The 15,452-nt window shown below is 42.3% G+C and overlaps 1 protein-coding gene across 1 annotated transcript; it reads left to right on the top strand.

Moving 5' to 3' along the window:
• Window positions 1–1,264: 1,264 nt before the first annotated feature.
• On the top strand, window positions 1,265–13,790 carry dusp22b (dual specificity phosphatase 22b). Its single transcript, XM_017472622.3, has 7 exons — window positions 1,265–1,493; window positions 3,041–3,074; window positions 3,165–3,247; window positions 6,897–6,946; window positions 9,672–9,746; window positions 12,114–12,285; window positions 13,449–13,790. The coding sequence occupies exons 1-7, from the start codon at window positions 1,473–1,475 to the stop codon at window positions 13,572–13,574; spliced, it is 561 nt and encodes a 186-aa protein (XP_017328111.1). The 5' UTR covers window positions 1,265–1,472; the 3' UTR covers window positions 13,575–13,790.
• The last annotated feature ends 1,662 nt before the right edge of the window (window positions 13,791–15,452 follow it).

Genomic DNA, 15,452 nt, shown 5'->3' with positions numbered 1-15,452 from the left:
CTCCACCGTAATCTGTGCACTGTCCCTTTAAGAGAAACAGTAACAGTTTTACTCTGATCCGGAATCAGTTTTCTCCTTACACTCCAACTCTGACTCCTCATACAGCGGAGTCTGAAAACTGATCTCAGATCAGTGGCTTTACAGGCCTACTGGTCGGAGTTTCCTCGTCATGGGTGCGTCTCAAACCGACTTCTGCTCACCCCCTGGGCTAGTCAGTACTTTTCCTACAACCCTAATGCCTTTGTCCCCTAACGCAGAGTTCTTCAACTTTTACAAATCAAATGAAATAAGTAAGTTCATATAAATAAACACACAAACAAGTAACATATTACCCGTATCTGTCCTAAAATTTGCATACAAATTTATTTGAAACTAATTCTATTTAAATGGTCCGTTAAGTCAATGTATAATTCACCATAAACAAATCTAAATCAATGTATAAAATATGTTAAAAATATATAAATAAGTAATCCCCCCAAAAAAAACTAATCGCGTTGAATATACTGAGTTGAGTTGATCTAGATGAGTTCAAGGAAATAAATAAATACAATTTTTAGGCTTTTAATCGCACATATAACCAGCACGGTTGCGGAAAACTAGGCTGCTTGACTTGGCGGGATTGTCGGTCGCACGAAATCGCTCTTTCACAGCTATGTCCGTTCTAAAACGTGACCGTTTAGCTGTACACGTGTTCGACGCACGTGAATCGAAGACGGCTTTGTCTGAACGCGTGCTCTGATGACGTCACGTGACGCCCAAATCCGCGGAAAATCTTTAGAAAGAATCGTAAGCTCCTCCGAATATTGCGGAGTTCGCTTCGACTTCTGCGACCGCACGATCGCGAGATCCCGGAGGAACGGGTTATAGGCTTTTAGGATTTATAAGATGATATGATTATATTATCATAAGGAATATAATTCATTAACGACATAATGAACCGATCAAGCGATCAACCGGTATTATTATTATTAGACTACTGTTGCATGTTTTTTTTTTTTTATTATTGTTGTTTGTACAACAATAACAACAACAACAATAAACATACATTGTCATTATTTAAATATAAATAATTATAAACATCTATAAAGCCATGTCTTGTTTGTTTGTTTGTTTGTTGGTTGGTTTTTATGTGTACATCTCTTGCTGAGTTGAGACGTGGCCTCTCTCCTTCGCACCCTGAGCCAATAAGACAGACGATACGCCGTGCTGTTCTCAGGTCAGTGTGTGTACAGGCTCTAGGGCGCCCCACAGCGTGTTAAAGGGGAACTGCACTTCCCAGCAGTCCGTGCGCTCCTCAGCATTTCCGACACTCTTCAACAGCAGCGCAGTTTAACTCAAATCAAATGTAGTTTAATCCGGAGTCGGATTATTCGTTTGCGTGTGTGCGTGCGCGCGTGCGTGTGTGTGCGTGTGTGCGCGCGCGTTGTTAAAGCCGGAGTCTGAGAGTCGCATGATACTGTCAAGATAGTGACATGGGGAACGGAATTAGTAAGGTAAGCAGCACCATGTAGTTATTTCACCAGTGTAAAGTCAAGGAAACTCTCTCTCTCTCTCTCTCTCTCTCTCTCTCTCTCTCTCTCTCTCTCTCTCTCTCTCATTTCTATAAAAAAAAAAAAAAAATCAAGAATGTTCCTCTTTTTAAAAATTTCTAACCAAATGTCAGAAATGTCTCATTTTATGAACATGACATTTAATTTACAGTAAAGTATTAGTCATGCAAATGTTTTGTGTGTGTGTGTGTGTGTGTGTGTGAGAGAGAGAGAGAGGGAGTGTGAGAGTGATGTGTAGGAGGATGCACGCCTACATGTAACCAGATACGTTGATACAATCATATAAACATCTTATGCGCATTTTCTTCTTCTTCTTCTTTTTTTTTTTTTTTTTTTTTTTTTTTTTTGACTGACTTTTACAGAAATGATGCAAAATCAGATAAAATAATGCCGTATCGGTTACAGACTCTTGAACCTCAAATAATCTCCTCCAATAAAATACAGTTTAACACAACTTTCCTCTTTTTTTTTTTTTTTTTTTTTTGGAGTGGTGGAGAGAAGGACAAAGAGAAACACGCATGATTTCACCGTCACCTGATATTCGGTCACTGTCAATAGTGAACAAATCACTGGGCACTACGGTGTCCTCTCCGATAAATTACACCAGAACAGAGTGACCATCGGGACATTTGAAGCGGTTTTCTGCAGCTGTGTGTGAAATATGTGAAAAATAAAAACACAACCCATTGGCATTGATATGCTGAGGGTTAAGGTTTTCAACCACAAATGTCCATGGACAGTCATTACTAGACCTAATGTTGGTCTGTTTGACCTCTACGCTCTCAGGAATAAAGGTACCAAACTGTACTTGTCACCGGACACTGTTTCTATCTTTAGCATATGTTTACTTTACCTGGAACCCCTTTAAAAAGAATTTAAAGTAGGCCTACATGATTGGATCTTAAAGCTGTAAAAGCTAATTATCCAGTCGCTCCAGGATTTCGCCATCGCCGGAGGAGGAGTTCGCTGGGGGTTTTTTTTGTTTGTTTTTTTCTTAATGACCAGCGGATTTCCCGCAGATTTGGGTCGAGACGTCACGTGACGTCATCACGAAGCGCGTTCAGAAAGTCCGAGCTCTCTTCGAACAAAGGTCTCGTTTACCAACAAACGTCACCGCGAAAGACAATTTCCTGCGATTGCGGTTTCACGTCTTCGAGTAGAATCGGGAAACATCTCGAAAATCGCAAAACTCCTATATGGACTAATACAGAAGCAGGTCACGTTGACGGTACCGCTCCAACAACAAGGAACGGTACGGTCGGTACCTTTTAGTTCCGGTACGTCTTGTTCGTGACGACGACGGTTCATCTTTTCGCCGTTTTCGAAACGACGCATTAAAAGCTCACACCGGATTCAAAGTCGAAACGTCATTTATTTATTTATTTATTTATTTATTACTGAAACAGTCACGTTTGTTAAAGTGTGTATGTTCTCTACAGGTGAGTGCATCGTCAACTAATTAATTAATTCATTTCTTTCTTTTTTTTTAGGTGCTGCCTGATCTGTATTTGGGCAACTTTAAAGGTAAGCAAGTCAAAAAAATCGAATCAAGTCGAATCAAATGAGCGACGAGTCACTGGAGGTGTCATCTTTATTTGATTCTATTTTATTCAGATGCCAGAGACAGAGAGCAGCTGGCGAGAAACAACATCACGCATATCCTGTCCATTCATGACACGGCGGCGCCCATCTTACAAGTAACACACACACACACACACAAACACACACACACACACACACACGGTTCTCCCTGTCTCCCAGTCCAGGCATATGACCCTTCTCATACCTTGATAATAACATTAAAACACACTAAGTACGTTTTCTCCTCATAATCTCATAAAGATGCTGGTCTTCCTCAGAAGCTGGTTAAAGTGAAATGAACGGCTCGAAAACTCCTATGCGTGCTGGGGATAAAACGACCGAACTCTACACCTTCACTTTACTTGTTATGCCACAGTACATTTCCATGAATAACTTCCCGATCATCTGACCAGTGTGCAGAGAGCGAAGCTGCTAGGACCTCGCTCGACCCGTGTTAATGTATGGAGATTTATCACAGAGGAGACAAATATTTAATTAGAGGCATCACCCTGAGAAACCGATACTAAACAGCTACAAGACGGATTTCTTTTTCCAGTACAGCTACTTGCCTGACTGGTTCTTCTGCTCTGTGTGTAGTGCGTGTGTGTGTGTGTGTGTGTGTGTGTGTGTGTGGGGGGTGTGTGTGTGGCGTGTGTCTCAGCTTGACAGGTATCTCGCGTGACACGATGGAGTTTTGTCCTGGGTGAACATGCCACTGTGGTTTCTGACACAGAAGTCTAGCTTAGCCTTATCTTTACAGATAATGGCCTGACGCGAGAAGCCTGATTTATCGATTAAAAGCACATGCTTGAGAACCTGCAAAAGAGGTGAACATAACTGACTAATTTACTAGGGACTGTGGAGGATTGGAGCGTTCACATGAAAAATAGCGTGCACTGGACAGCGTTTTCGCCTTAATGAATATGCACGTTGGGGCGTTTCTACCTAACCCCCCCCCCAAATAAACACACATTTAGGCAGTATTAGGCAACAAGATTAATTCAGTGTTTAAAATACTGCAGCCGTAAAGTGGGGTTTGTGAGCGGCGGTTGCACAAAATGTGTTTCCACCAGTTGAAGACAGTTCTAACATCTCTAGGTTTTAATGCTGACCAATAAAAAGAGGTTTTTGCTCAGCATTTTAGGGAGCGTAGATTAGAACAGAATAGAGAATAATAGATTATCATCTTTGGTCATGGGAACACAAACAAACTCTTTATACAGTATTTACAAAGTTCTGTCAGTTGTATCAGAGAAAATGAAGAACTGGTAGTGAGAAGTCGGGAAATGGACACAGTTATGGACAGAATGGCTCACTTTTATTACTGTAAATATCACCAAGAAGAGACTTTAAAATAAAGAACGATTAAGTGAGTGGGTGGAACAAATCGTGGTGATCAGTGATTGGCCAGTCAGAACAATGGACAATCGGTGATTGGTCATTGGGAACAATGGTGGTCAGTGATTGGTCGATCAGACCAGTGGACGATAGTGGTCAGTGATTGGTCATTGTGAACAATAGTGATCAGTGATTGGTCGATCGGGACAGTGGTAATCGGTGATTGGTCATTGGGAACAGTGGTGGTCAGTGATTGGTCAATCTGAACAGTGGACAATGGTGACCAGTGATTAGACATGGGAACAGTAGAGATCATTGATTGGTTGTTGGGAACAGTAGAGATCATTGCTTGATCGTTGGGAACAGTAGTGATCATTGATTGGTTGTTTTTGAACAGTAGAGATCATTAATTGGTTGTTGGGGACAGTAGAGATCATTGATTGGTCGTTGGGAACAGTAGTGAGCAGAGATTGGTCGTCGTGGACAGTAGTGAGCAGAGATTGGTTGATGAGAACAATGATGATCAGTGATAGCTCGTTCAGAACAGCGGTGATCAGTCAGGCTTTAGACACTGGGGATGAGTCACGTGATCCTGCTCTCTCAACTCCTACAACTAGCATTTGTGATGTGAGCTGGAGAGCAGCATGGAGTACAGGACAGTCGCAAACTTCTGTTCAAAGCCTCACTACGGGGTGAAAATTCAATGTGTGTATATTGAGCAAAATACGTAGAATCCACAAAAACATGATACAGCAGCTGAGAAAGTACACTTTATTCTCGCCAGCAGGGAAATTTGGTGTGGACTCAGTATTCAACATTTCTACATCACCTGTTACTCCTAAAATAATCTAATATACAATACAACACAATGCAAACCACAGATACACAAACAAACAAATAAATAAAAATCACTTATCCTTATTCAGCAGTTTAACTGATACAGGTACAAACGAGTATGCGCTGTGCGGTTTAAAAATAAATCAAATAAAAATACAGTTCAGATTATGAAAGTATCCCCTGAACTCTTAACATTACATTTTAAAATAATTGTCCGGGGGATGTTCGTTATAGCTGCCAAATGATAGTCTTAACTCATCTTATCTTATCTCACACGGATATTACATTCACCTCTGTGTAGAAGTTAGACGTAGTTAGAAGATTGACTCCACGTGGCTGACACCTGTGTGTATCTCCAGCAGATTACTCTAATCCGTCTGTAACAGTACGACACCTTCGGTACTTATCACTAAAGAAATATCAATCTACGTTTTTAAACTACGGTCCTGGAGGAATGCGCCTTTGAGCTTTAGCTGAAAAAAAAAACAAAAAAAACAAACCACTCTATGCTTTTTTTTTTTTTTCCCTTTCTGCACCAGTAGGGGGCGCTACACTTCTTAGACTCAGGACTTTCTTTTTGTTGTGTACTTGTGCTAGTTATACGTTCATGACTCGTTTCTTTACTGGTCTCAGGACAGACTGTAGCGGCAGCAGAGCTTCCTGGTGAACTGGAATTACAGCCGCAGTAGCATGTGTGCTTATACTGAACGAAGCAGCAGTGTTTATAGTGAACGTGTACACGAATAGACTCCTGTGCCAGAGATTACTACACCTGGACAGCACGAGTGTACATTTCACTATGTCATATTGAATGTTTAAGTATATATATATATATATATATATATATATATATATATATATATATATATACGACATAGATTTGAAACCCCTCCCCCCCGATTTAAATATTTAAAACCAACCACGAACGGTTTGCATATCAATGTTTAGAATTAGCACGTGATCTTCGACGGCGTCCGAAAGAGAAATCCGTTAGAAGGTCATTTTTATTTCACAGGCATTCCGCGACATTACACGTAACTATAAATGGATAAAAATAAATAAATAAATAAATAAATAAATAAACATGATGTGTCATTCTTTAAAAAAAACAACAACGACGTAATAGTTATAAGAGGAGTAAAAAACTATTTAGATGTGATGTTGGGATGTGAAGCACGCACACACACACACACACACACACACACACACACACACACTCACACGTGCTATACCAAGCCTTAGGGCTGCGCTGTTATATAATAGAGCGCAATTGTTGCTTCCCGACACGTATGACCGTCTCTCTCCGAAACGAACATCTTTCCGCACATAAATCAAGCACGGAAAAACTCCGCTCTGCAATGTTTTTAAAAAAAAAAAAAAAATTATTAATCACTAAACAAAACAGATCTTTCATTGGCGGCGTAGAGGAGCAGAATGTGTGTGATGGCGGTGTGACGAGTGGGCGGACGAGTGGAAGCTCATTAGCATGTGGCTTTCTGTTAACTGCAAAAACTAAAATTGTACAGCATTCTCATGAGGTGTTAATGATCATGTGTGTGTGTGTGTGTGTGTGGTTCTCGCTGTCTTTAGGAGATGACCTATCTCTGCATCCCGGCTGCTGATCTTCCCACGCAGGACCTGTGAGTACTGAACGCACCACGACCCACTGTGATGTTGGTCCAAAAAAAATAATAAAATAAATAAAAAAGCAACCCCAAAATAAAAAAAAACAAAACAAAAAAAAACGTTTCCTACCATCCATCCATCCGCTCTTCTGCCAGCTCTGGTTACTCTGGCAACCATGAAGGAGGGAAAGAAAAAACCTACACGCATACGAATGTAGTAAAATTCTAAGAAATCCATAAAATTACCTAACAGATGGCGAGAGGAGTAAACATGCTAGGGGGATATAATATGAAGCCAACCAGGTACATAGAAAACAAACACACACACACACACACACACACACACACACACACACACACACACACACACACACCACTTCCTCTTATGGCCCTCAGTGTTCAGGAAGGAAGTGTGTGTGTGTGTGTGTGTGTGTGTGTGTGTGTGTGTGTGTATGTGTGTGTGCTGCTGTGCTGCCTGGTCCCCTCTGTGCCTATATTTATAAGCGTGAACGCTGCGGAACCTGCGGAGCCCTCAACACACCCCAGTATGAAACCCACTCCATCTTCAATAACAGTACACACACCGCACTTTCTCATCCTGAGCCTGTCACAAGGACACACACACACACACACACACACACACACACACACACCATATATATATATATATATATATATATATATATATATATATATACACGGGTATATATATATATGGTCTGATGTGGAATGGCGACTCTAAGGCCTGGGTTATACCATAACTATAATATTGAGTTAAAATAAAATGAAAAAAATAAAAAAGTTTCTCCCCAGTTTTCATCTTCCAGTTCCCGCGTTCTTCCTTTATCATACGACAGCTGTGAGGTCGATTCCTCCGAGACACATCAAGCCAGCCGACTGCGTCGTTCTGGACCACTTGTCACGCCTCGTCACCGCCGTCGTCCTCATACGTGAGCTCGCAGACACCCGTGATGCTCCTGCTGTCGCTCTGATTGACAGGAGAGGCAGGCGGACTATGCCCCGCCCACCCAGAGAGCACGGATAAACTCGGCTCACGGTCTTGCACTACATAATTGAAACGTTTAGGGACAGGGATGTTTCAGTTCTGACCTTCCGTCTAGCGCAGAGGTATTACGAACAGGAAGACGACGCCTTCGTTTGTCACATATACGTTATGTGAACTTTCGCACATCCCAGCTGGAGTCAGAGCTCAGGGTCAGCCATGATACAGCGCCCCCTGGAGTAGAGAGGGTTAAGGGTGTTGCTCACGTGGCAGCTTGGCAGTGCGGGAGCATGAATCCCCAACCTTCTGATGTTACGGGTAACCCAGAGCCTTTAAAAGAGTCTTTTAAATATGTAAAACACTCGACATGAGGGCGTAACTTGGGCTTTCCGACCGCTAACTAGGAAGAATGAAAGATGACGGAGGTCAGGAATGTAATTCCGAGCGCCGACGTCCCTCCGAGTTAAGTCAAGTGGAATGGATAATATCCCACGAGCCCCGAGCCCCTTTCTCCGTTCTCACCCGACAGGGCTTAAACCATGTGCCGAGTTCTCCAGAAGCTAGCCACGTGTCCGTGCTAACCCACGCAATTTCCCCAGGATTCCCGAGATCCGGATGCAGCTCCACATCCCGCCCTGTGAGCTCGTGTATGTAATGAATGACTTCATGACGTAATATAGAGTGAAGGACCGTCACCTGCTTGTTATACATGGGATATTAAAAAAAAATCTAGATCAGCTAATCTAATATAAAAATATCCGGTCAGGTGTTCAGTTCAGGGAGCAGCTCTGCGTGCTGATTGGACGAGCAGAATTCGAATTTTACAGAGTAGACACCTATCAAATATAAATGTAGATTATTCTCTCTCTCTGTCTCTCTTACATTCTCTCGCTCTCTGTCTCTTACATTCTCTCTCTCTCTCTCTCTCTCTCTCTCTCTCTCTGTCTCTTACATTCTCTCGCTCTCTCTCTCTCTGTCTCTTACATTCTCTCTCTCTCTCTGTCTCTTACATTCTCTCTCTCTCTCTCTCTCTCTCTCTGTCTCTTACATTCTCTCTCTCTCTCTGTCTCTTACATTCTCTCTCTCTCTCTCTCACTCTTTCCCTGTCTCTTACATCCCCCCCTCTGTCTCTCTCTCTCTCTCTCTCTCTCTCTCTGTCTCTTACATTCTCTCTCTTACATTCTCTCTCTCTCTCTGTCTCTGTCTCTTACATTCTCTCTCTCTCTCTCTCACTCTTTCCCTGTCTCTTACATCCCCCCCCCTCTCTCTCTCTCTCTCTCTCTCTCTCTGTCTCTTACATTCTCTCTCTCTGTCTCTCTTACATTCTCTCTCTTTTTCTCTCTTTCTCTCTTACATTCCCTCTCTCTCTCTCTCTCTCTCTCTCTCTTCCCCATACACACTGTATCTCTCTCTCTCTCTTAAATTCTCTATCTCTCTCTCTTTCTTCCCACCATACACACGGTATCTCTCTCTCTCTCTCTTTCTCTCTTTCTTCCCCTATACACACTGTCTCTCTCTCTTTCTCTCTTTCTTCCCACCATATACATTGTATCTCTCTCTCTCTCTCTTTCTCTCTCTCTCTTTCTCTCTCTCTCTTTCTCTCTTTCTTCCTACCATACACACTGTATTTCTCTCTCTCTCTTTCTCTCTCTCTCTTCTTCCCACCATACACATTGTATCTCTCTCTCTCTCTCTTTCTATCTCTTATACTTTGTGTGCATGTGTGTTTGAACGCAGGAAGAAGCATTTCAAACAGAGCATCATGTTTATGCATGAGTGCAGGCTGAAAGGAGAAGGATGTCTGGTCCACTGGTAAGTGTGTAAGACTTCGATTACTTTATAATACATCATGTATCCAATTTCCCTCTCTCTCTCTCTCTCTCTCTCTCTCTCTCTCTCTCTCTCTCTCTCTCTCACACACCCACACACACACACACACACTCACACACACCATAAGAGGAGGCAGCAGTCTGGTTACGGTGGGGGTGGGTGAATCGTTCACCATCAACGCCTCCCAAATCGGGTGAGTGTGTTTCTCAGAAACTCCACCCTTTCACCGACACACCGAACAAAGCAAAAGAACAAAATTAAATATGACATTTACACTAAAGCGAGCACGTGTAATTACTGGAAAAGGGCTTTAGAAAAGTTCACTAATGAGAAATAGTTGGCGATTTATTTTTAAAGCTTACCTCGTGGGAGGAAACCGAGCTACACTGCCTCGACGTGTGAACGATTATGGTTTGGGTTATAACGTGTTCCACGCCACTCGGATTACTCGGCTGCGTGACGAAGACTGGAGCCGGCATCACCATATCACAACGACCAAGATTTAGCACGTCAGCTAATTTAGAAAGAAAACATCGTATGTGATCATTTGAGCACCAGCACGTCCCCCTATAACACACAGTCGTTACACTCACTACATCCTAAGCTTTACCTACACAAGTCAAATGTGGAACCCTGAAAGGTTCTAAGTAGAACTTCACTACAGAGAGTTTCGCTATGAGAAACGGCTAAAACGCTTAGAACCCATTCATTTACAATAAACCCTTAAGGAGTGCAGGAGTGTTAATCCCTGTTCAAACTGGATTAGTTTTACATGTGGAAGTGGAGGGGGGCAAATCTCCGGGATTTTAGTCGCGTCCGGATCAGTCATATAAGTACTTAAAAAAAAAAAAAAAAAAAAAAAAAAAAAAAGTTTATGTCTTGTACGTGTGTACACGTCTGGAAAGATTTACGCTGTATTTTAGCTTCTGTTTTGTTTCTCTTTAGTAGTATAAAGACCCCCCCCCACCCACTACAGGAAGTGGCAAACAAAGCCTGTAAAATATAGATAGGTGGTTCCTCAACCTGGGGTGCAAATTCTTCTCAAGAAAAAAAAACAAAAACAAACAAAAAAACCCAGACAGGGCATCATTTGTGTACTCGGTGTATTTTCAGATAAATGAAAAATCCCGCGTTCCCTCTCACTCTGTGTTTTCTTTTTGCTGGGGAGAGGCGGAGCCTCTGTCAGTGCAGACCAGTGTTGCCAACTTAGAGACTTTTCAGACCCCATTAGTGACTTTTTGGGTTTTTGTTTTTGCCCAAAAAAAAAAAAAAAAAAAACGCGCCTAGTGACAAATCTAGCGACGTTTTGGACGAACCTTAGAGACTTTCCGAATATCACCAGTACTGTCCTGCAGGCGCGAGGTCTTGCTTTCCTGCTGCACTCGCACCTCTCTCTGCGTCCGCCCTGTTCAGTGAGGGGCCGAGAACCGGAGATTTAACCCTGTCACGGATAACGAGACGCGCCGTTCGTCCCGATTGACATCGTCCACACGCGAATGTTTTTAGAACGTGAGACGAATGTAATGCGACGTGTTTTACATGTAAAACAGTCCACGTTATTACAGCCTTGTTCTCTCGTTCAAAGTAGCCATACATGTTCAACAACATTTTTGTTCATTCATGTTCAATAACTGTCCGTTATATAGTTTTATAAAAGTCATGATATATTTTTTAAAAAATCCTAAAAGTTACCGAAAGTCATTTTAAAAATTGCAATTAAAAAATCTATCTATCTATGCATCAAAACATATGGGGGGGGGGGGGGGGGGGGGGGGGGGGGGGTACATGATAGGGGAGGCTTTAGCTACAAAAGGTTGAGAACCTCTGCTATAGATGATGAGCTCCTAGCATAAGAACAGCCTACTGTACATACTTGTTATGGTCATGTGACCTGCTAATAATCCTGCACAGCCACGCCCCCTACAACAAGGTCAGAACAACCCATTAGTATTCAAATGAGGTGTATGTAGTACGCCTGGAAGAGTAAATGTGATGACCAGGTGTACGTTATGAACAGACGTACACCGAGGTCTCTGTTCGCGTGTGAATCGATCAGAATTACTACAGACAGTCTTGTTTAGTTCGATTCGTACCTTATATTAGCTAATCAGAGGAAAAGAGACGCAGAATTCAGAGTAAGGCTTTTGTGAGAGACTTTAGACAAGCTGCATGCCGTATTTTTTATTTTTTTTTTCTCGTCCAAAAACCGACCCCCCACCCCCCACCTCCTACCTATCACTCAAACGTGTTCTGAGCTCTTTCCCAGGAGCTTGGTGACGGAAATAGTACGATTTGAAACCATTTGAGTGAAAGTGTTGTGCGCTTTTCTCTCTTCCTCCTATCGTGCAGTCTGGCGGGTGTGTCGCGCAGCGTTACACTGGTCGTGGCTTATATCATGACAGTGACGGGTCTGGGCTGGCAGGAGGCGCTGGCAGCGGTCAGGGTGGCACGGCCCTGCGCCACGCCCAACCCCGGCTTCCAGAAACAGCTGCAGGAGTTTCAGAGCACGCAGGCGGAAGAGGTCTCACACACACACACACACACACACGCACACGCACGCTGTGTTTAATGTCACATCTGACACTGACTCGCAGACGTACAGGTGTCCTGCTGGGAGAAACCGAAACGTCTGCTTTCAAGCATCAGTTGTTATCTTTAACTTTATTTTCATAACCATTTCATAACTTCAGACTTCAAGGAATCTCCGAGTTCAGACTCTCATTTCTTGTATTTCAGAACAAAACTTCGTTCTTTCCTTTAAACCGATTAGAATATTCGTTCGTTCATTAATTCATCCAAAAAAAACCCAAAAACAAACAAACACCTTAACGAATGATATGCTGACCTGAATATCAGATCGGGTTTGACTGCTAACCTGTTCGAAATAATTCCTTTCTAACGTACCGTACAAACGTCACTGTTTATCAGAACGCCGACCTCGGCGCTTTTGAATTCGCAATTCTGATTGGTCGGAAGTTGTTGGCGAGTTATTATAAACAGCAGTAGCGCAGGTTTATATTAATCAATGCGCTCGTTTATATGGAAACACGTCGTCATTTCTATAGCAGCGACTCGTTCACGGGGACTTCAGAGGGAAATAGTGGAAGACGTTTTCTGATTTTATTCCCTGTTTGATGGAAGGAGTCTCCAGTGTCGGTGCTTCGTAACGGTCAGACGACAAGCTTGTGTTTCTTTCTTTTTAAAAATTGCTTTTATTAACTCCATGACAGAAAAAAAGAGAGGCTGGGAGAGAAGGAACGGCTGTCTATATCTGCTAGAACCTAAGGGAGAACTTGTTTTGGGGACGCTACCTGACGTTAACCGTAACTATAAACGGATAAAAAGTACGACGTTCTTCATTGCTGCAGTATAAAAGGAATATGACGCTTTATTAGGACGTGCCGTAATTGGAAAATAATCAACATCTGGGTCTGAACAGTAACTTTATATTGTGGATTATTTTCCTGTAACAGTGCAGCATAAGAGTGTTTTATTATATATTTCATGCATCACTCTTATTTATAGTTAGAATGCAACATAACAAATTACCAATATATTCCGATAAATATGTGACTATATATTCATATTCATTCATATATTCATTCATATATATATATATATATATATGCAAACCGTATGATTGTGTACTGCTGATCATAAATAACCCTTCATATCTGGTTTCAGTTTCGGGATTGGCTGAGGAGGGAGTATAAGGCTTGTCCCTTTAACGATGAGGAACACTTACGCAACCTGCTGGCTCAGGCCTCCAGCAACAGCGCAGGAACCGAGTGCAAACCCACGGACACGTGAAGATTCCCGATTTTCCCGCCCGGAGCGTTCCACCGTCTTCACGGCGATCACTGTGCTGCTTAACAGAGGGTCGGCCTTTCAGCCTGCATCTCCGTGCTATTCCGCCAGTGCTTCTTTTACATCCTGGCCTGCAACTGTTCCCTAACTTATTGCCTCTTTTGTACAGAAATGATGCTGGTGATGTTTTTACCGGAATAAATCAGGTTCATGTTGGAATCCAGCAGCATGACTATTATTGATTCATCTCTATTCACTTTAAAAAAATAAAACAAGAAAACCCCACACAAGCTAGTTAAATGGATTCATGCAGGGAGGACCAGCTGAGACTGATACGGACGTATAAGGCATGTAGAAATAATTCCTGTTCGTGTGTATCTCTGCAGGTGTGTGTTTCTTTGCTCTGACACAGAGAACCGTTAACAGGTCCATAAAAGATAGTGCAGGAGAAACAATAGTATAGTGCAGTATAGGGAAAGGTAAGTCGGATAACAATGACATTTTTTTTTTTTATTATTTATTTTTTTTTAGAAAAAATAGTTTTTATTTACTCAGTGAGGAAAGTGTGGGAGTTTTAAGCTTTGATTATTTGCTGTACAGGGGTCACAGTCTCCAGTTATTCGCCCTACCTAAGAGTGAGGTTTCTTTTTATTGAACTCCCCTGATTGGCTAGTGTCGCTGTGATTGACAGGGGATACAGAGTATGCCCCTCCCACCTAGAGAGCACGGCCGATTTCGCCGTCTTCCCACGGACGCCCGGGGCGCCATCGGGAATCAAACTCGGTACAGTTTCATACATATTAACATGGTGTGTGATTGTAAGTAACGTTAAGCCGATTGTCACTTCTACTATGTTTTATTTGATTTTAAACCTATTTTCAAAAAGTTACTTAGTAGAAACAAAATGATAAAACTACAAACTTTTGTTTTTGTGATATATTTTCACATTTTCATACACGCTATAGGTCACGGGGAGTCCGAACAGGATCCGTAGAACTTTGATCCTGTAGAACACGTCAAGCATGTCATGCTGATTCCTCACCTCCGCGTCTTTTTGACTCTGTTTAATAAAGAATCTGATGGACAGGTCTGATGAAGGTTTCAAAGTTGTTACAACATTAAGACCGACTGTCCGAGCTTGGTATAACGAGTTTATAGAAACTGGACGTCTGGAACACTAGAACTTTGTATTGTCTCCTGGATGTTTTGTGCATCAGTAACCGTGCTCATGTTGGATGTTTGTAGCTGTGTTATTCACACTCGCTCACGTTCAGTAAGCTCAGCGTCACGGTGGATCCGGAGTCCATCCCGGGAACACTGAGCGTGAGGTGGGAACCCACCCCGGATGGAACACACACACACACACACACACCTTGGGGCAATTTATCTTAGCCAGTTTACCTACCTACTGACATGTTATTGGGAGGAAACCGGAGAACCCCGGAGGAAACGCACACAGGGAGAACAGAAAAAGCAGACGGACACTAACCCGAGCTCAGGATCGAACCCCGGACTCTGGAGCTGTGTGTGTCTGAATTTACTGGACTGGTAAGTTTATGTGTGTTAGGAGATTCTTCATTTAGACGTGGAGATCATTTTTTGGACACTGTGTATTTATGTTATAACAACTGAAATGTGTGAAATCGTGAAAAAAAGGAAAACACTGCTTCTAGATAGATGGATAGATAGGTAGATAGATAGAAGGATGGATGGAGGGGTAGAGATAGATAGATAGATAGATAGATAGATAGATAGATAGATAGAAGGTTGGATGGAGATATGTAGATAGATAGATTTATAGATAGATAGAAGGATGGATGGAGATAGATAGATTTACAGAAAAATAAACCTTAAATGAACTGAACCTTTAACTGCTTATCT

This window comes from Ictalurus punctatus, chromosome 7, assembly GCF_001660625.3.
Source record: "Ictalurus punctatus breed USDA103 chromosome 7, Coco_2.0, whole genome shotgun sequence".
Classification (NCBI taxonomy): Eukaryota; Metazoa; Chordata; class Actinopteri; order Siluriformes; family Ictaluridae; genus Ictalurus; species Ictalurus punctatus.
The sequence above is the reverse complement of the archived record's forward strand: the minus strand, read 5'-3'. Positions and strand labels throughout refer to the sequence as shown.

Excerpts from the sequence above, each read along its gene's own strand:
- dusp22b (XM_017472622.3), top strand. The coding sequence starts at position 1,473 with ATGGGGAACGGAATTAGTAAG. Across the intron at positions 3,075-3,164 it reads GTATTTGGGCAACTTTAAAG|ATGCCAGAGACAGAGAGCAG; the intron begins GTAAGCAAGTCA and ends TATTTTATTCAG. Across the intron at positions 6,947-9,671 it reads GATCTTCCCACGCAGGACCT|GAAGAAGCATTTCAAACAGA; the intron begins GTGAGTACTGAA and ends GTTTGAACGCAG.